Below are 21,303 nucleotides of genomic sequence, written 5' to 3'. Positions count from 1 at the left end.
TGCTTGTAATCTTTAAGGACTGGGGAGTTTTTCAGGATAAAAAAAGAAACTGAATGGAACTAAGCACAGGCAAAATCCTAGAGGAAAACCTGGTTCAGTCTGCTTTCCACCAGACACTGGGAGATTAATTCACCTTTCAGCAGGACAATAACCATAAACACAAAGTTAAATCTACACCGAATTTGTTTTTCAAGAAGAGTGACCGAGTTACAATTTCGACAAAAATCTACTTGAAAATCTATGGCAAGACCTGAAAATGGTAGTCTGGAAATGATCAACAACCAATTTGACAGAGCTACAAGAATTTTGAAACGAATAAACGGCAAATTCTGCACAATCCAGGTGTGGAAAGGTCTTAGAAAACTACCCAGAAAGACTCACATCTATAATTACTGCCAAAGATGATTCTAACATCAATTGATTCTTTTTTTAAATACAAATGTTAGAATTTTTCTTCCACTTTGACAGAATAGTTTGTGTAGATCATTGACAAATTAAAATTTATATTAACCATATATATATATATATTTTTTTTAACAACAAACAAGGGGTGTGAATACTTTCGGAAGGCACAGTAGCTCTATGGCATAGGCGGGGAGTCCTAAATGATATACTGTAGTACTATACCTATAACATGTCTGTAGAGAAAACCTACGGTTGTAGGCATTGTGGAGAAAATACCTTTCTTATTATTTTTAAAAATATATTAATTTAGTAGACAAGCAAATTAGAAAGCTAAAAAGCGACCAATACAGAGAATCCAATCGGATCAACAACCTATACATTAGGCGGTGTCAGAGGAAGGCCCCAAAGCAAAATAGTCAAAGACTCCAATCACCCAAGTCATAGACTGTTCTCTCTGCCAAGTGTAGGACCAAAAGGCTCCTCAACAGCTTCTACCCCCAAGCCATAAGACTGCTAAACAATTGATCAAATGGCCGCCCGGACTATTTACATTGACCCTCCCTTTGTTTTTACGCTGCTGCTACTGTTAATCTATGCATTGTCACTTTACAAATTACCTCAACTAACCTGTACCCCGGCACATTGACTCGGTACCGGTATCCCCTGTATATATTGTAGCATCGTTATTGTTATGTAATTATCTTGTGTTACTTTTTTTATTTGATTTGACTTTAGTCAATATTTTCTTAACTCTATTTCTTGAACTGCATTGTTGGTTAAGGGACTGTAAGCATTTCAATACCGGTTGTATTCGGCACACGTGACACATCAAATTTGATTTGATTTGAAATCCTCAATAGCCAATAAAAAGGGGAGGATGGGTGCAATTAAATATCTGATTAGCTTATTATCCAGAATATCGTCCATCATTGATTGACAGAATTCTCCCTGTGAGCATAGTGACCTCACGGTGACGCAATGCCTCTAAAGCCAGCGGTTAGCCAAATAGAAGTCAATATGAAGCGTAGAACCAAATCATATTCAGTCCATAATCTAAATCAGTCAACAAGCCGCTGGTGAGTAATAAAAGCAGTAAAACTAGTTGTATTTTAACAGTAGGCAGAAACACAGCGTCGCTTACAAATATAAACCAGTGGAACAGAGACTACATAAAGCCATGGAATATTACATTAGTCAAATGAATCAAATTTAACATTTAACACTTTAAAAAGACTTTAAAAAAAATAAGTCCTGTAAAGAGGCGAACTCTGAGTCTTACCTTGAAGGCGTACTTGCGGCTGATGTGGTCCTCAGGCTCCACGGCTGAGACGACATAGCTGGGCAGAGGAATACTACCCAGGACTGACTCCTCCCTGCTGTCTGTTAGGGGAGGGGCGAAAGAAAGAAAGAAAGAAAGACAGGAGAGACAAGACAGGAGAGAGAAAGAACATCGAGAGAAAGAAAAGAGAAAGAAAAGAGAGCTCAACCACAGTAAAATCACAGTGCATCTGAGAAGAGCGGAACACAACCATGAAGCATCACGGACCAATAAATTACATGCCACTAAAAAGGTCTATAGATGAAGTGCTAACAGTACAGAAATCTACCATAAAAGCAATTAGTACCCTAAAAATTCAAATCGCTCCTGGACAACTTCGTAGCCTTAACATACAGCAATGAAGGTGTACATTTGGAAGTTTGGAACAAACTTTATATTTGACAAATTAGCCTCCTTGGCTAATATAAAGACACATAAGAGCAAACCAAAAATAATGGAGAATGAAAAATATGAAAGAAAGTCATTGAGAAATATATCTAATCAAAAACACAGCGAATCAGACAACGAAAATATACGTCTTCAACACGGGGAAACACTGAAGCAATACAAACCCTAAGGACAAAAAAAGGACCCGCTCATTAGATCACCTGGATGGAATTGAGGAATCCATAGAGTCAAACCACTTCTGGGAAAACTGGGATAAATTAAATAAACCTCATCATGAGGAATTGGCTATGCAATATGGTGATATGTGAAGAAAATCACTTTGCAAACCTCTACAGCAATAAAAAACAAAGAGCCCAGAACAACAATATATACCGTACAAGAAAAGATGACAAGTAAGAATCCTGTGGATACCTCAATTACAGAACAATGATTAACTGTACACTCTCCAACCCAAAAAAGACCTGTGGTGCGGACAGTATTTTAAATGAAATGATCAAATATACAGACCACAAATTCAAATTGGCTATACTCTTCAACATTATCCTCACTGCAGGCATTTCCCCCGATATTTGGAACAAAGGATTGATCACACCAATCTATAAAAAACGGAAACAAATTTGATCCACAATTAGAGGGATTTGCGTTAACAGCAAAATCTCTACAGTATCATAAATAGCAGACTACATCATTTCCTTGATTAACACAACGTCCTGAGCAGAAGCCAGATTGGATTTCTAACAAATTACTGCTCGACCGACCACATTTACACCCTCCACACACTAATTGACGAACAAGTAGACCAAAACAAAGGCAAAATCAACTAATTTTTCGGGCACAAATGTATTTTTAAAAATAAACTAATACAAAGTGGTATCGGGGGATCATAGGGTTAAATCAAATGTACACTTAAAAACAAACGTGCGGGTCAAATTGCAACAAGCAAACAGACGTCTTCTCTCAGAGACGTGGAGTGAAACAGGGCTGCTCAATAAGTCCTACACTATTTAACATCTACATGAATGAATTGGCAAAAGAAACAGTAGAAGAATCTGCAGCACCTGGTCTCACCCGACGCTGAAATCAAGTGTCTGCTGTACGCAGGTGACCTGGTGCTGCTGTCTGCCACTAAGGAGGGGTTACAGCAGCATCTAGATCATCTGCACAAGTTCTGTCAGACCTGGGCTCAGACAGTTAACCTAAAATATATATGATATTCCAAAATAGGTCCAGAAATCAGGATGACAAATAGAAATTCTATTTGGACACAGTTCTATTAGAACACACCTAAAAAAACGACACGTATCCAGGACTAAATATCAGCGACACTGGTAGCTTTCACAGGTAGCTTTCACAGGTAGCTTTCACAGCTGAGAGACAAAGGAAGAAAAGCATTCAATACTTTAAAATAGAACCAATTGCTCTAAAAGGGTAGCGAAGTATGGGGTCCACTCTCCAATAATGAATTCAGCAAATGGGACAAATCCAATCAAAATACTGCATGCTGAGCTTTGTAAGACTGTATTGCAAGTGCAAAGAAAAACTCACATGTAAGAACAGAATTGGGCCAGCCCCCCACACCTCTTATTCGAATAGAAAAAAAACAGCCATCAAATTTTACAACCATCTAAAAACAAGTGACCCCTAAAACATATAATCACACAACCCTACAATGTCAAGAGATGAAACCAGAGAAGAGGTCCCTCAGTCAGCTGGTTCTGAGGCTCAAGTTCACTAACCCAAACCAACCCCATTGAGTCTCAGGACAGCACTCAGAAAAATCTGGCTCAACCAAATCATCACAAAGCAAATATAAAAATTATAATCACCTATTGGAAAGACACCACAAAAAAAATCTAAAGAAAGCTTCAGTGCTATTTGGCTCTAAACCGACAGTAACTTGGTGGCAGACTATCTGACCACTGTGGCTGATAGAAAACTGAGGAAAACACTGACGTGGTACAGACTCCGTGAGAACAGTCTGGCTATAGAGACCGGTCGTCACAGGCAAACCTGGCTGCCCAGAGAGGACAGGCGGTGCTCACTCTGCTCCAAGGGGAGAGGTAGAGCGAGCTGCATTTCCTATTCCACTGTGACAAATACTCAGACCTAAGAGAATCTTTCCCAAAATGATCATTCACTACAAAGGTTTTGGCCAAAACCTGAGGAGTTAGCCAGTGAAAAGTGCAACGTCAATAATATTTCCCATTTAATTTTGTTTAGGCTTTCACGCCACGTCATGTTGAGACTGCTCTACTACTTGCATTGAATGTATTGTTATTTTCATTCATATCGTTGTTGTAGTTGCTGTTAATTGAAAACCCATTTCCACAGCTGCTACTAGTATTGAGATGCCTTATTGCCGATGGTCCCACCATTCTTTAATTATACGTCTACTAGAGCGAGATAGACAGAGATACATAGAGAGAGAGAGATGTCACTTACGACCCACTAATCATTTTGGATAGTGAAAAAAAAAAACTCCCCTCCCCCGACACCCATGTGGCAGTACTCTGCCAAACCACTAACCCCCCTTACCCAAACGGGCACTACACTGCCACTCCACTAAATCGCTCTCCGCCCATCCAGTTGGCATTGGCCGGGTTCATACCACGGCCGTCCTCTGCCCGGTTTGGCATCAGTGTCATGCCACTGTGTGCCCTTCCTGACACTAGAGCTCATATCTTAATTAGCTCACGCTGCTATAAATAAAAAAAAGGGACAACTCTCATGGGGGGAGTGTTTCCACCGCTGCACATTGTGACAGAGTGATAGAATGTGTGTGTGTGCGAAAACATGTGGTCGTGTGTGTGGTGGATTGGAATGTTTGGTTGATAAGTGAAGGCGGGGGTGGGGTCTGGATTAAAGAGTAATTGGTTAAAAATACATTCAAGGAGCTTTGGAGGAGAAATTCTCCACATGGGGCCTCGTCCTTTTGTCTGCCCACACACATACACGCCTTAACGCAGAGAAATTAACAGATTAATAAGAGCGAGAAACAGGGAAAGAGGCGGCCGAAAGAGACGAGACGGAGTAAAATGGGAGCAGGATGAAGATGAAGAGAGAGGGGAGAGAGAGAGAGAGAGAGAGAGAGAGAGAGAGAGAGAGAGAGAGAGAGAGAGAGAGAAGATGGAGGAAGAGGGTGAGAGAGCGGGGGAAGGAGTAAAAGTGATAGAGTACGTGAGCGAGAAGGGTTTAGACAGCAAGAGAGTGACACAGGGAGAGATAGTGAAGGCGAGAGAAAAATGAAGAGCGAGACCTCGGGATACACATCAGATTAACCACTGATTAAACCTCTGGCTCCCTCATCAACTCGAGACATTCTGGTTCCAATCTCTTACATAACGCTCTCCTAACCCTCTACTAACATTAGGGCAACATTGAGAACCTGTTCACGTGTGGGACAGTGGCTAGGGATCAGGAGAGGCCGTGCCCCAAATGCCACCCTATTCTCGGAGTAGTGCACTACTTCTCCTGTATAGTTCAGTACTTTTGACCACAAGTATAGTACTAAACAGGGCACAGAGTGCCATTTGGGACTCAACCATAGACTACCAGGGGTCTGGAACGATGAGCCCTCGTTGGCGTCGCCAAGATGTGGCAAGAACAAACACGGTGAGATTAAACCAAAGTAAAAAAAACTGTAATGGGTATCCGTGTGGTTTATCTTCAGGCTCGTTCGGCAAACCCATTCACTCACAAGGCCCAGCGAAGATCCCAGATTGCCGTCTAGTCTCGAGAAAGGCCCTTTTATGAAACTTTGACTATAAATAGCTTCCGTTGTGCTCCAATTGGCCTCTCTTCTAGCTCAGCCAATAGGACATGTGGATCTGATTTGAACACACATCATCATCATCATCCCAGTTTTGCTCTGTACTGAAAGTAGTCCATCTTGAAAACTTTACAGCTGACGTGCACATTTGTGTGCGTGTGTATTAACAGTGGACAAGACGAACAAAACTATCCTACGCTCACATCTTGGTGCCAGGTCAGTGCCAGAGGAAACAGGCTTATGAGGTCATCAAGTCTACACTTACAGCACTAACATACCACGTCACATCCCCTAGAGCGCACACACACACACACACACACACACACACACACACACACACACACACACACACACACACACACACACACACACACACACACACATCTCACCTTTATAGTAGAACAGACAGTAGTCAGCCAGCACAAACCACTTCCTCTTCCAAAGCCTCATTCCAGAGCCGTCCTGCAAAAGAAAGTGAAGTCAGGCCTACACTCCTTTATTGGCCCTGCGATGCCTGCCATCGCTTTTCAAACACACTTGCAGCCAGGGGAATGATGAAAGATAGAAGGGAAAAACACACTTCAAAACAGATCATCACACACATGCGCGCGCACACGCCACACACTGTAATTAAGTGCTGCCTGTTTGAATATTGTCCCTGGTAGGAAGAGCGTGTGTTCATGTCCCCATTGTCATGATAGGGAGTTTGTTTGGGAGGAAACTCATTTGGTGTTTGAATAGCGTTCCCTTAGAAGTGAGTGTGTGCGTGTGAGTGTGTGTGTGTGGTGCGTGAGTGCCTGACAGTGAGAGAGAGAGAGAGAGAGAGAGAGAGAGAGAGAGAGAGAGAGAGAGAGAGAGAGAGTCAGAGAAAGAGCGAGAGCATGTCTTTCTGTGTGGATGTTTGTGTGTTTCAACAGATAATGCATGTCTGCCAGTTAAAGATAATTGCATTGTGCTTCTCTTTTCTCTTAGAGTTTTATAAAAATGTGACAGTGCTGGCTTTTCGGTGATCCAGCGAGGGCAAAGTCACATCCGTCTACCTGGCAGACAAACAGGGTTCAAAAGGTCGACCCTGGAGCTCATTAAGACGCTGTGTGTATCCCAAATAGTACACACTATTTCTTATTTGGTGCCCTACATGTAACCAGCTCTAGTAAAAAGTAGTGCACTATATATGGAATAGGGTGTCATTTGGGACTGTGTACAAAAAAACCGTATACAATATGTTCCATACACCCAGCTACCAGTTTATCCAATCATGTTGTCCTACAGACACCTATCAACCAATGGGCTCTATCCTATGAGTCTCTGTGTGTCTCTACTAACCAATCGACAGTATCCTGTAGATTCCGCAGCCCTTCGTGTGTCAACCGATGAGCTTTGTAACCAGAGTTCCTGTCGACCAATCAACTGACAGGCTGCACACCCATGTCTATCAGCTCCATTGGCTTGCTTGTCCCACTATCAGCCAATCAGTATTGTCCTACAGACACCTATCAACCAATGAGCTCTATCCCATTTTTGAAAAGCAACCCAATGCATGTCCACGTGATGTGTCCATGTGATGTGTCCATGACCTCTGTTGCCATGGCAACCAATGCAAGTACTTCCCAAACCTCTCCTCGGGGGTTGGGGAACCCTGATAGACAGTGTGTGTGTGTGTGTGTGTGTGTGTGTGTGTGTGTGTGTGTGTGTGTGTGTGTGTGTGTGTGTGTGTGTGTGTGTGTGTATTCGCGCGTTTCAAGTTTCATTAGTCGCATGTGCCTTCGAGCATGTTGGTATGCATACGTGTGTGTGTGTGTGTGGTGTGTGCGCATTTCAAGTTTCATTAGTCGTATTAGGTGTGCGCGCCTTTGTATGTGTAGGTACGCATACGTGTGCACGTGAATGTGTGTGCAGGTGTTGCTTACCTGTTTGTAGAGCCATCCTCTCACCACCACGGGGACATTGGGGTTCCTCTTGATGGACTGCTCTCGCTTCCCAAAACTGTGCACCCTCCCACTGGACCTGGATCCCTATAGGGCACACACACATCCAGCATACTGGGTTAGTTATTTCAACTTTGACCTCACCAGCCCTGACAATTTAGCTTCTACTGTTCCATCCTCCATTTCAAAGTCATACTTGAAAAGGGGACACAGATCGATCGATTTCATTGACTAGACAACTAAAAGCTCAGGCGGCCATGACAGCACACGGCGGTCTCTTGTCGGCGAGTTGGAATACTTAGCATGATACAAAAGAAGAAATGCCGTTTGCTCGTAAAGTTCTTTTCTCAAAGTTTCACGTCACACATTTTACAGTATGTTCTGATTGGTTGACCCAATCCAATAAAGTTGAATTTTTAAGCAAGCGCAAAATCTATTTGTGACAATAGTTTACCATAAGCCAAACTCTCACCCACACAAATAACAAGAGAAGAAGAAAAGTACTCCCATGAGTTTTAAAGCAATACACCTCGGGAGGAACCATTGAGGGGGTGGAGGGGTGGGTGAGCCCATTACTCTTCTGACTAACCAGGAGGTGATGAAAGTTCAACTAGGTCTGACATGGCCGTTCGGGCCCAGGGCCTGCTGGTAATGGTCTACAGCGGTAGTGATCGTGAGCATATAGTTACAGCTGACGAGGTTATAGAGGTAGCCTATAAACGATCAAATTAAAGAAAGTCACACACGCCATGTGTAATCTCCCAGCAATTTAATTGTTATTTCCCAACGTTTCGGCATCACTGTGCCCTCCTCAGGGTCTGACCCTTGATAGTTTATTGGCCGTTAGTCAGCACCTCCACACAAACTCTTTTCTGGGTGTGCGCCAGCTCACGTTTTTTAAAATATGTTATAGAGGTAGCCGTCAACAGGACAGCTTGTGGAGGCTGAATGATGCCCTCCGGGTTGTGTGTGTCTGTGTGATTCCCTCGTTGGGTGAAGATCGATTCGTCGGCCATTAGTGAGACACAGCTGCTGGTTAAGGGCCATGAATCAACCACGCATGCACCACACACGAGTACAAGGTTGACACTACCAACATACAGACACAATACATTCATGGAAACACGCAGACACGTATGCACACAGATCACATACACACACCACACGCTAGGGATGTCCCTGACTAAAAATGTAAAAAATCTTGGTCGACAAGAGTCATCCTATTCTTTCGACCAATCAACGGGTTGAAATGTTTAAAAACATATTTTTCCATATATAGACAGACACACGCTTGATTGAAATGCATTCCAGGTGACTACCTCGTGAAGCTGGTTGAGAGAATGCCAAGGGTGTGCAACGCTGTTATCAAGGCAAAGGGTGGCTACTTGAAGAATCTCAAAGGAAAAAAAGCGATTGATTTGTTTAACACTTTTTTGGTTACTACATGATTCCATATGTGTTATTTCACAGTTTGGATGTCTTCACTATTATTCTACAATGTAGAACATAGTAAAAATAAAGAAAAACCCTTGAATTAGTCAGTTTCCAAACTTTTGACTGGTAGTGTATGTGGATGATTTATAGAGCCAGGCACATTTAATAGTTAGGCGATTGAAAATAGACCTAATTTACTAGTGTTGTACCATTATTTGGGGTAAACATATCCATATACAATTTCAGTATCACGTCTTAGCGTGATGGACCGTGCCATCCCCTTGACCTCCGCAATGGATTAGTCCACTGGACACAGGTGCGAATCAGACAGCTGTCTTGTGCGCCATGAAAAAAAAAAAAAAAAAATTGTGACCGCTCGACTAAAGAGATCTCGGTCGACCCTATCACACGCACCAGCCACAAGTCATACATACAGCACATACAGACAGACGGACAGCAATTCACAAGCTTAAAGTTCCTCAAATGCATTCACATACACACACACACCGAAGCATTAATGGAATGTGCCACATTCAAATATAGTCTGGGTCCATCTGTTGATGGGGTGGGCGTGATTTACCTCAGTGGAGCTGTGTATGCATGCATCCCTATGACCTGAATTATAACCTACTACTCAGTACTGTAATGACCCATTAACCTACTACTCAGTACTGTAATGACCCATTAACCTACTACTCAGTACTGTAATGACCCATTAACCTACTACTCAGTACTGTAATGACCCATTCACCTACTAATCAGTACTGTAATGACCCATTAACCTACTAATCAGTACTGTAATGACCCATTAACCTACTAATCAGTACTGTAATGACCCATTAACCTACTACTCAGTACTGTAATGACCCATTAACCTACTACTCAGTACTGTAATGACCCATTAACCTACTACTCAGTACTGTAATGACCCATTAACCTACTACTCAGTACTGTAATGACCCATTAACCTACTACTCAGTACTGTAATGACCCATTAACCTACTACTCAGTACTGTAATGACCCATTAACCTACTACTCAGTACTGTAATGACCCATTAACCTACTACTCAGTACTGTAATGACCCATTAACCTACTACTCAGTACTGTAATGACCCATTAACCTACTACTCAGTACTGTAATGACCCATTAACCTACTACTCAGTACTGTAATGACCCATTAACCTACTACTCAGTACTGTAATGACCCATTAACCTACTACTCAGTACTGTAATGACCCATTAACCTACTACTCAGTACTGTAATGACCCATTAACCTACTACTCAGTACTGTAATGACCCATTAACCTACTACTCAGTACTGTAATGACCCATTCACCTACTAATCAGTACTGTAATGACCCATTAACCTACTAATCAGTACTGTAATGACCCATTAACCTACTAATCAGTACTGTAATGACCCATTAACCTACTAATCAGTACTGTAATGACCCATTGACGAAAATGGAGTGAAGCGTATCATTTATGCAGCATGGACCGGATACCACATGTGCGTGTCGGGGGGCGTCATTGACCGACACCTCTGACATTAGCACTCGACGTCATGTGGTCGCTCTCTCCGTCCCCTCGCTGAACTACAAAACTCGTCATTCCAGTACCTTAATTGCAGCGTTAAACAAGCCTATCAACACAAAGAAAAGCCTCACTCAACTCCCCTGACATGTCTGTGATGTGACGTGAGGCAAGCCGTGCGTGCGTGCGTGCGTGCGTGCGTGCGTGCGTGCGTGCGTGTGTGTGTGTATATAGAGTACACTACAGGCCGTGATGTATCCTGTACCCTACACACACTACCACCCCCCACACACACAGCACCCCCCACACACACACACACACACACACACACACACACACACACACACACACACACACACTCCCATCATTTCTATCCCAAACCTGAGCAGGGAGTTACGGCTGAGGGGTTTGGTTTAACTGGCGGGGTGTGACGCCTACAAGTGTCTAATTACACGATTATAAGAACCACTGCTGACCAAGCGTGGAAGGTAGACACTAAACGCCAGAAGAGCTGTCACAACAGATTCCCTTGTCTACGTAGTTTAATATAGTCTATTTTAAGGACGGGTAAACTCGTGGAAATATGGGAGTGATATTAGCGCCAACAGAAATGTAACTGTATAACTGTATATCACACCATACAATAGGGTCTCTAATTTAAGATTCGGCTTTTGTCAGTGAAAGGCTATAGATAAGACAGCACAGTCGGAAAGTATTCAGACTCCTTCACTTTTTCCACATTTTGTTATGTTACAGCCTTATTCTAAAATGTATATTTTTAAAAAATCCCCCTCAATCTACACTCAATACCCCATAGCGTCAAAGCAAAAACTTGGTTTCAATTTTTAAAATAAACTTATGGAAAAGCAAGAGAAAAAAACTTTACTCACTACTCTGTTGAAGCTCATTTGGTAGTGAGCCTCGAGTCTTCTTGGGTATGACGCTACAAGCTTGGCACACCTGTATTTGGAGAGTTTCTCCCATTCGTCTCTGCAAATCCTCCCAAGCTCTTTCAGGTTGGATGGGGAGCGTCGCTGCACAGCTACTTTCAGGTTGGATCGGGTTCAAAAGTCCGGGTTCTGCCTGGGCCACTCAAGGACATTGAGACTTGTCCCGAAGCCACTCTTGCGTGGTCTTGGCTTAGGGCTTGTGCTTTGGGCTGTTGTCCTGTTGGAAGGTGAACCTTTGTCCCAGTGAGGTCCTGAGCACTCTGCAGCAGGTTTTCATCAAGGATCTCTCTGTACTTTGCTATGTTCATCTTTCCCTTGATCCTGACTAGTCGCCCAGTCCCTGCCTCTGGAAAAACATCCCCACAGCATGAGTCTGCCACCACCATGCTTCACCATAGGGATGGTGCCAGGTTTCCTTCAGACGTGACTCTTGGCATTCAGGCCAAAGGGTTCAATCTTGGTTTCATCAGACCAGACAATCTTGTTTCTCATGGTCTGCGATGCGAGTCCTTTAGGTGCCTTTTGGTAAACTCCAAGCGGGCTGTCATGTGCCTTTTACTGAAGAGTGGCTTCCGTCTGGCCACTCTACCATAAAGGCCTGATTTGTGGAGTGCTGTAGAGATAGTTGTCCTTCTGGAAGATTTTTCCCATCTCCACAGAGGAACTTTGGAGCTCTGTCAGATTGACCATCGGGTTCTTGGTCACCTCCTTGACCAAGGCCCTTCTCCCTCGATTGCAGTTTGTCAAGGTCTTCAGCCCTAGAAAGGGTCTTGGTGGTTCCAAACTTCTTCCATTTAAGAATGAAGGAGGCCACTTGGGGACAGTCAATGTTGGAGAAATGTTTTGGTACCATTCTTCAGATCTGTGCCTCGACACAATCCTGCCTCGGAGCTCTACAGACAATTCCTTCGACCTCATGGCTTGGTTTTTTCTTCTGACATGCACTTTCAACTGTGGAACCTTATATAGACAGGTGTGTGCCTTTCCAAATCATGTCCGATCAATTGAATTTAACACAGGTGGACTCCAAGTTGTAGAAACATATCAAGGATGATTCATGGAAACAGGATGCACCCGAACTCAATTTCGAGTCTCATAGCAAAGGGTCTGAATACTTATGTAAATAAGGTATTTCTGTTTTAATACATTTGCAAAAATGTCTGAAAACTTGTTTTCGCTACGTCATTATGGGGTATTGTGTGTAAATTAATGAGATTTTTTAAAATATGTTTTTTAAAGTCGAATAAGGCTGTAACGTAACAAAATGGGGAGGGAAGGAAGGGGTCTGAATAGTTTTCCCAATGCACTGTACACGCTACATACTCTTTACAGTCTGGTTCAGTATGTATTTGTCTGCAATTTACTATGTGGTGACAATATCTTCACACTGCCTTGAAGAGTTTAAAGAGAAGACATCTCTTTGACAAAGACTTCAAATAAGGCAACAGAATCTGGGAACCGTCTGGCACAGACATATTGGTGCTTTTCAGGAATGCCGACGAAACAAGAGTAATGAATACCTGTTCTGGCTCATCAATTTTTTCCCTTTTTTTTATGTTGTAACAGCACCCACACACACAGAGGAAAAGCATGACTCATGCTTCTGGAAAGTGATGCAGCGGTTTAGTGCTGATGTTCATCAGTAAAGCAAAGGATATTGCTTGATCCTTTATGGAGGGAGGGGGTGGGGAATGGGTGGGATCACCTGGGTTGCATCCCAAACAGCACCCTGTCCTCTACATAGTGCACTACTTTTTGTACTGCACAATAAAGGGAAAAGGGTTGCGGTGGCAAAAAGCTGTGGTCTCTCGTCATGGTAACTGATGAGCCCCAGTGTGATGGATGCCCGATCCTCTCCCTGTGTGCCACATTCAATCAGAGTCTGGGTCCACCTGTTGATGGGGTGGACATGATTTACCTCTGTTTAGTGGTGTGTGTGTGCCTAAGAAAGAGAAGCAGTGTGTGTGTGTGTGTGTGTGTGTGTGTGCTCTCCCATCCTCTGCCAGAGAGGGGGGAGATAAGGAGCAAGAGAGAGAGAGAGCGAGACAGGGCAAGAGAAAGGAATGAGAGAGAGCTCATTTCATGCTAATGCTACAGTAGCCTGTTCTCTTGGCTTTACGCAAAAAGCATTAAAGGTACATGGGGAAGTAATGCCACTAAGACCAGTCTTCAAAGTGAAAGTTGGGTAGTTAATTGCCTTTCAAGTTATAAATGGGGCGGGGGGGTGAGCATCAGGTGTATCCCACCTGCGGCTTGAAATCGGCTGGACTGTTCTGCCGGGGTCACAGTAGAGCCTGGAGAGAAGGCCCCGAGCTTGTTATGTTGAGCCACACACACACACACACACTTGTCATTCGTCATACACCTGACACACAAACGGGCACAAACTTTACACTTGACACACACAAAACGCACACACTCTTGCCCTGTCACATTCACCCTCAACCTGCACAATTCCATAAACACACAGGCGCAGTCTAATTCCGTCAGATCCACACGTCTAACTTCCCCCCCCTCTGGAGTCTGCGACATTAATTAAACCAGCCTCCTACGGGCAGACAGAAGACCCCCCTCCTCTCCACTCAAACCCCCTGTCCACTGTCTGGTGGCTTTTAATGGGGTCTTGGTCAAAGGTGTGTGAGAAGCCCACCACCATTCATCCTCACCTAATGCCCGTTGTTAATTACTTTTCCCTATATATAGTCCCTGACCGATAAATCGGTTCACCAATATTGTCGGCAGATATTAGCCATTCACAGAAATATTTGTATCGGTCTTTATTCCAGAGATAAAAGAGACTATATCATATACAGTGTTGGTCAAAAGTTTGGACACACCTACTCAGTCAAGGGTTTTTCTGCATTTTGACTATTTTCTACATTGTAGAATAATGGTGAAGACATCAAAACTATGAAATAACACATATGGAATCTTGTAATAACCAAAAGTGTTAAATCAAAATATATTTGAGATTCTTCAAAGTAGCCACCCTTTGCCTTGACAGCTTCATGAGGTCGTCACCTGGAATGCATTCAATTAACAGGTGTGCCTTGCTAAAAATGTATTTGTGGAATTTCTTTCCTTCTTAATGTGTTTGAGCCAATCAGTTGTGTTGTGACAAGGTAGGGGTGGTATACAGAAGATAGTCCTATTTGGTAAAGGACCAAGTCCATACTATGGCAAGAACAGCTCAAATAAGCAAAGAGAAAAAAACAGTCCATCATTACTTTAAGACATGAAGGTCAGTCAATACAGAACATTTCAACAACTTTGAAAGTTTCTTCAAGTGCAGTCACAAAAACCATCAAGCGCTATGATGAAACTGGTTCTCATGAGGATCGCCACTGGAAAGGAAGACCCAGGGTTACCTCTGCTGCAGAGGATATGTTCATTAGTTACCAGCCTCAGAAATGGCAGCCCAAATAAATGCTTCAGAGTTCAAGTAACAGACACATCTCAACATCAACTGTTCAGAGGAGACTGTGTGAATTAAGCCTTCATGGTCAAATTGCTGCAAAGAAACTACTACTAAAAGACACCAATAAGAACAAGAGACTTGCCAAGAAACACGAGCAATGGAAATCTGTCCTTCGGTCTGATGAGTCCAAATTTGAGATTTTTGGTTCCAACTGCCGTGTCTTTGTGAGATGCAGAGTAGGTGAACGAATGATCTCCGCATGTGTGGTTCCTATCGTGAAGCATGGAGGAAGAAGTGTTCTGGTGACACTGTCGGTGATTTATTGAGAATTGAAGCCACAATTAACAACAGCATTCTGCAGCTATTTGACCAAGAAGGGAAGTGATGGAGTGCTGCATCAGATGACCTGGCCTCCACAAATCACCAAACCTCAACCCAATTGAGATGGTTTGGGATGAGTTGGACCGCAGAGTGAAGGAAAAGCAGCAAACAAGTGCTCAGCATATGTGGGAACTCCTTGAGGACGGTTGGAAAAAGCATTCCAGGTGAAGCTGGTCCAGAGAATGCCAAGCGTGTGCAAATCTGTCAAGGCAAAGGGTGGCGACTTTGAAGAATCTAAAATATATTTTGATATCTTTAACACTTTTTTTTTTACTACATGATCCCCATTAGTGCTATTTCTTAGCTGCGATGTCTTCTTAATGATTCTACAATGAAGAAAATAGTTTGTTTTTTAAAGAAAGAAAAAAAAGAAAATAAACACTGGACAGAGTAGGTGTGTTCAATGGGTTTCCTGAAGAGGGCGCTCTACGAGCTGCTGGTTGAACATTACTCAGCCCTAGGTCACAACGTGAGAGAGCAGGCATTGGGGTTTGATGGTGAGTAGCTTGCCACAGCCAGCTCATTTCTATCCACCGCCATACAGTAGATACACATTTTTAAGTTGTACCTAAAAAGGTAAACTAAACTAGTTTTACTGCCATAGTTATAGAGGATATACAGTTGAAGTCGGATGTTTACATACACCTTAGCCAAATACATTTAAACTCAGTTTTTCACAATTCCTGACATTTAATCCTAGTAAAAATGTCTGTCTTAGGTCAGTTAGGATCACCACTTTACTTTAAGAGACTCTGTTCGTTATTGTGCGGCGCCAGTCAAGTTCAAATAGACTAAAACATCCATCGTCCGTCACGATGTCGTCACCATCAACAAAGGCAGTCAATCGTCGTCGATAGACAATGCTATTGTAATATACAGTGGGGCAAAAAAGTATTCAGTCAGCCACCAATTGTGCAAGTTCTCCCACTTAAAAAGATGAGAGGCCTGTAATTTTCATCATAGGTAACACACTACGCCGCCAGGGACTCAAATCCTGCAGTGCCAGACGTATCCCCCTGCTTAAGCCAGTACATGTCCAGGCCCGTCTAAAGTTTGCTAGAGAGCATTTGGATGATCCAGAAGAAGATTGGGAGAATGTCATATGGTCAGATGAAACCAAAAGATAACTTTTTGGGTCAAAACTCAACTCGTCGTGTTGAGGACAAAGAATGCTGAGTTGCATCCAAATAACACCATACCTACTGTGAAGCATGGGGGTGGAAACATCATGCTTTGGGGCTGTTTTTCTTTAAAGGGACCAGGATGACTGATGACCGTGTAAAGGAAGGAATGAATGGGGCCATGTATCGTGAGATTTTGAGTGAAAACCTCCTTCCATAAGCAAGGGCATTGAAGATGAAACGTGACTGGGTCTTTCAGCATGACAATGATCCCAAACACAACGCCCAGGCAACAAAGGAGTGGCTTCGTAAGAAGCATTTCATGGTCCTGGAGTGGCCTAGCCTGTCTCCAAATCTCAACCCCATAGAAAATCTTTGGAGGGAGTTGAAAGTCCGTGTTGCCCAGCAACAGCCCCAAAACATCACTGCTCTAAAGGAGATCTGCATGGAGGATTGGGCCAAAATACCAGCAACAGTGTGTGAAAACATTGTGAAGACTTACTGAAAACGTTTTACCTCTGTTTGCCAACAAAGGGTATATAACAAAGTATTGAGATAAAGTTTTATTATTGACCAAATACTTATTTTCCACCATAATCTGCAAATACATTCATTAAAAATCCTAATCCTATAATCCTTTCTGGATTTTGTTTTCTCATTTTGTCTGTCATAGTTGAAGTGTACGTATGATGAAAATTACAGGCCTCTCTCATCTTTTTAAGTGGGAGAACTTGCACAATTGGTGGCTGACTAAATACTTTTTGCCCCACTGTATAAGGGACACACATGGTAGACATCGTCCAGCGAAATGCTTACGGGTTCCTTCTTGACAATGCTACAATAAGAAATAATTAAAGACAAGTAAATGGCTCAGTAGAATACATTTTTTTAGCATAGGTATAATACAGGAAGGCCAGGATAGAAACAGAAACGCTCCATATCGTTTGCGCTTCAAAAACATAACGTCATCTCAAAACGTCATGTCAAATTGAAGAGGATTGGGAGAGAATAAATCAATAAGGTTTTGGGACTGACCTTTGACCCCGAGGTGGTGTCCACGGTGGAAGTGGTGACGGCGGTGGAAGCCTCGCTGATGGTGCTGGAGGGCCTCAAGTCGGCTTGCTGGGGGTTTGACATGCGGCCGCCGGGCCTGGTGAGAAACAGAGACAGCAGCTCAGGGTCACACAGAGCAGACATGACCGGATGCGCGTGTGTGTATTAAGACAACTTGAGAGAGAGACAAACTGTGTGTGTGTGTGTAGGTGTGTGTTTGTGTACATGGAGCGTCATTGAGACACCCGGTAGAGGACTCCGTAGACTGAACACACACCCTTGAGGCCAAGGACAGAATGGTGTTCTGTGGAGATGTCTGAACTTTCACTAGAACAGCTCTCTTTCAAGCCTCAGGGCCCATGTTCCTAACATGTGCTGATATCTAGGATCAGTTTAGCCTTTTAGGTCATAATGAATAGGATTACATGGACAGGGGGGGACCTGATCTTAAAAATCAGCACTCCTCCTCTGAGACGCTTATTGAACACAGGCCCAAGTTAGCAATCCTTGCACTCGATATCAATAACTATATGGGCATGACTAATAATTTATCATTTTTACTAAAAGTCAGAGCACAGGTTGACTTCATCAGAAAGCAATCAATCTAAAAGGCTCTTCATTGTCCTCTGACAGGAGTCCTCTAACCTTAAACCTTATTTCCACCCACCGCGTCATCCGCTAGGTTCGCTGAAACAAAAAGAAGCAATATCGAACGTCCGCTCCAATCTGCACATGTGCCCACGGACTCCGAAATCACTGCATCCACAGGACACAATTCACGGGAGGTGGGCAAATGCGAACCCCTGTGTGGACAGGAGTGGAAGTTCAATTGAAGTCGAAAGTATAAATTGCCACTCCCAACGCAAAAGGTTACCCACGGGGCAGTGCAATTCATCAAACTCTGCAAATCTAGCTCACGCTAGATAGGGTTGATCTGATCTGACCTCATAACAGCAGTCAAGCACCTAACTGGCTAATGGTGGCAAGCTACTTCCAGACACAAATGAGAGAACAGCACACTCTGACCATTTTATTCACCCTAGCAGAGCTGTTTAGGCTGTTCTGATGCATTGGTGGCTGTAATTGTACTGCTGCAACAATTTAATTGCGCTTTCTTTGCCAACGTTTCCTGACACCGTCCATATTCAACGGGTGTTGAGGGTTCGCAAATGTGTCAGTTATTCTGCACTCTGGCACACTCAGAAGAGAGTGCTCTGAAATCGGAGTAGATAGTCAGAGCGATATGATATTTACCAGCTACTTCTATCAACAGTTGTCGTAGTGACATCATGAACATTCTATTGAAATGGTTACTTGCATAGTACAGTCTTTTAGACATGTAGCTAGCTAGCTAAACAATGAAACATAATCCCAACTCATAACCTTAATTACCTGCATGAATCTACAGGTAGCTAACCAACCAGGTTCAATGTTAGCGACCTAACATTAGGCTATAACTAGCTTATGCAAATGGCTCTGGGATACAAATAATATTACTACACAGACATGTAACGTTAGCTGGCGAGCCAGACAACTAACTTGAAATGAAAACAACTTTGTGACAAAGTTTAAAATGAGTAATATCTGAAAAAGGTAGCTAGCTAGATTATCTTACATGGATACATGGATGCACGCTTCTCCCTCTCTGTCACGGATGCCATGGTTGCCCTTAGTTTGAAGATGTAATCCAGAGACAGATGTATTATACAACAGCCTTCTGTGTGTTCTCTTTTCGACTCCCTCTGCATTTTGCGATCAAAGGCCAGAATCTTATCCATCTCCTTAGCTATCATAGTCTTATTCCACTGATTTCAAAACTCGGTCCCTCAGTGGAACACTTCTGCAGTTCTACGACATAATATCTTTCAAAAAAAGCAGCATTCGAAAGGATTACCTACCACATACTGACCAGCTCATGTTACAAATAGACACACAGACACTGCTCTGGGGTTTCTCTCACAGGATATGGATAGAGCGAACTCATCTGTCAGGAAGTGATGCGACGTTGTGGGCGGCTAGCCAACTAGGCCATCACCTGAGAGAAATCATCACCTCCTCCCACAATGCACTGCGCTCTGGGCCCCTATCCACAAAGCGTCTTTGAGTAAGAGTGCTGATCTCGAATCGGTCCATACAATCTTATTCATTATGACCTAAAAGGCAAAACTATTATAGCTTAGCCTTAAGATCAGTGGTATTCAAATACAATAGTATTATTTTTTATTTTGATAAGAGATTCAAATACAATTAATTGAAAATTGTGTTACTTAAAAATCTGAATGTACCCATTTTAAGGTTGTGTCATTAGATTTGAGGTGTGGTTGGGTGGGGTCGCCAGTAATTCTTGGAGGGCATAAATGGCGACACCAGAAATTCTGGCAGGAAGAAAATGGGGCCCCCGCTAAAACAGTTTGAATACCACTGCCTTAGATGAACTATCAGCAAAACCTTTGAAGCTACTAAAACTAGAGGATAAGTGTTAAAAACTAAAGGCTCAGTCAATAATAGTGACTGAAATGGAGGCAAAACAAAAAACATCAAAAGAAAATACGACTTCATTATCCGATGTAAAACAGAAACTAATATATTCACTGAAACTAAACCTACAAATGCACAAGGAGACCCACAAAACCCTTCATGTCCATAAACACAAGAAACAAATAGTCAAATCTTTCCTTCTGCACACACAGAATTCCTCAGCGCTTCGCTGTACAGAAACCATGTAACACAGATCTCGCCCCTCCATCTCTGACTCAGACATTTACTTTGTCGTCATGAGAGGGGAAGAAAACACTTACGGAGTGCATACTCAACGGCACCCTAGTGCACTACCTTTGAGCCGAGCCCTAACCTTTACCCTAACCCTATGGGCTCTGGTCAAAAGTAGTGCCATGGGGAGTAGGACGCCATTTGGGACACAGACCAATGACTGGCACTTACGAAGGGCATTCTGCCAGGCAATCTAGGCAGCGACAGCCAGCTTTTCAGCACATTGGTTATTATCATCACTCTGGGCCTCCTGAGAGTTGTCACCCTGGAATAAAGGGCCTTGAGGGGATGTTCTTTCCCACAAGTTGTGGCTTATTTTCAACTTCCCTAAGGTGTTGTCATTTCCTCCAAAACCTTTTTTTTTTTTATTTGTTAGCTGGTTATTTAGCAAAAGTCCAGAATAGCTAGTAGGAAACGACAGTAACCAGGGTGCAATTTCAAATATAGAAAATGATAACCAGATATAAAAAGGACCTGGGCTTTGGCTCTCATTGCCGCCTCCCTTCGGGGCCAGACTGACATGCAGCGAGGAGAAAAGCACTGTGGTCACGTTTGTAGTGTAGTGTAATGCACCCAAACAGGGGAAGTCATCAGGACAGACAGTGGCAATGTTTGTTTCATGTTCTGGTGTGTTTGGGGGACGTGATATAGATATTGTACAGAGTAGTTTAGGGGAAGGTATAGAACATTTACATTTTACATTTAAGTCATTTAGCAGACGCTCTTATCCAGAGCGACTTACAAATTGGTGCATTCACCTTATGACATCCAGTAGAACATCACATTAAAAGGAGACAACAACCGGCTTCAAA

General features: G+C 43.0%; 1 protein-coding gene across 1 annotated transcript in view; it reads right to left on the bottom strand.

Moving 5' to 3' along the window:
- The window catches only part of LOC118396417 (pleckstrin homology domain-containing family A member 7-like), a 182,609-nt gene that overhangs the window by 53,044 nt on the left and 108,262 nt on the right, over nt 1–21,303 (bottom strand). Inside the window, exons 5-8 of the mRNA XM_035790610.2 lie at nt 17,705–17,819; nt 7,811–7,915; nt 6,290–6,362; nt 1,685–1,785 (exon numbers count right to left, since the gene is read on the bottom strand). Of these exons, the coding sequence (XP_035646503.1) occupies nt 1,685–1,785; nt 6,290–6,362; nt 7,811–7,915; nt 17,705–17,819 (394 nt within the window). The remainder of the gene's footprint in view (nt 1–1,684; nt 1,786–6,289; nt 6,363–7,810; nt 7,916–17,704; nt 17,820–21,303) is intronic.

This window comes from Oncorhynchus keta, chromosome 17 (genome assembly GCF_023373465.1).
Source record: "Oncorhynchus keta strain PuntledgeMale-10-30-2019 chromosome 17, Oket_V2, whole genome shotgun sequence".
NCBI lineage: Eukaryota > Metazoa > Chordata > Actinopteri > Salmoniformes > Salmonidae > Oncorhynchus > Oncorhynchus keta.
This window is presented reverse-complemented; position numbering and strand designations above follow the sequence as displayed.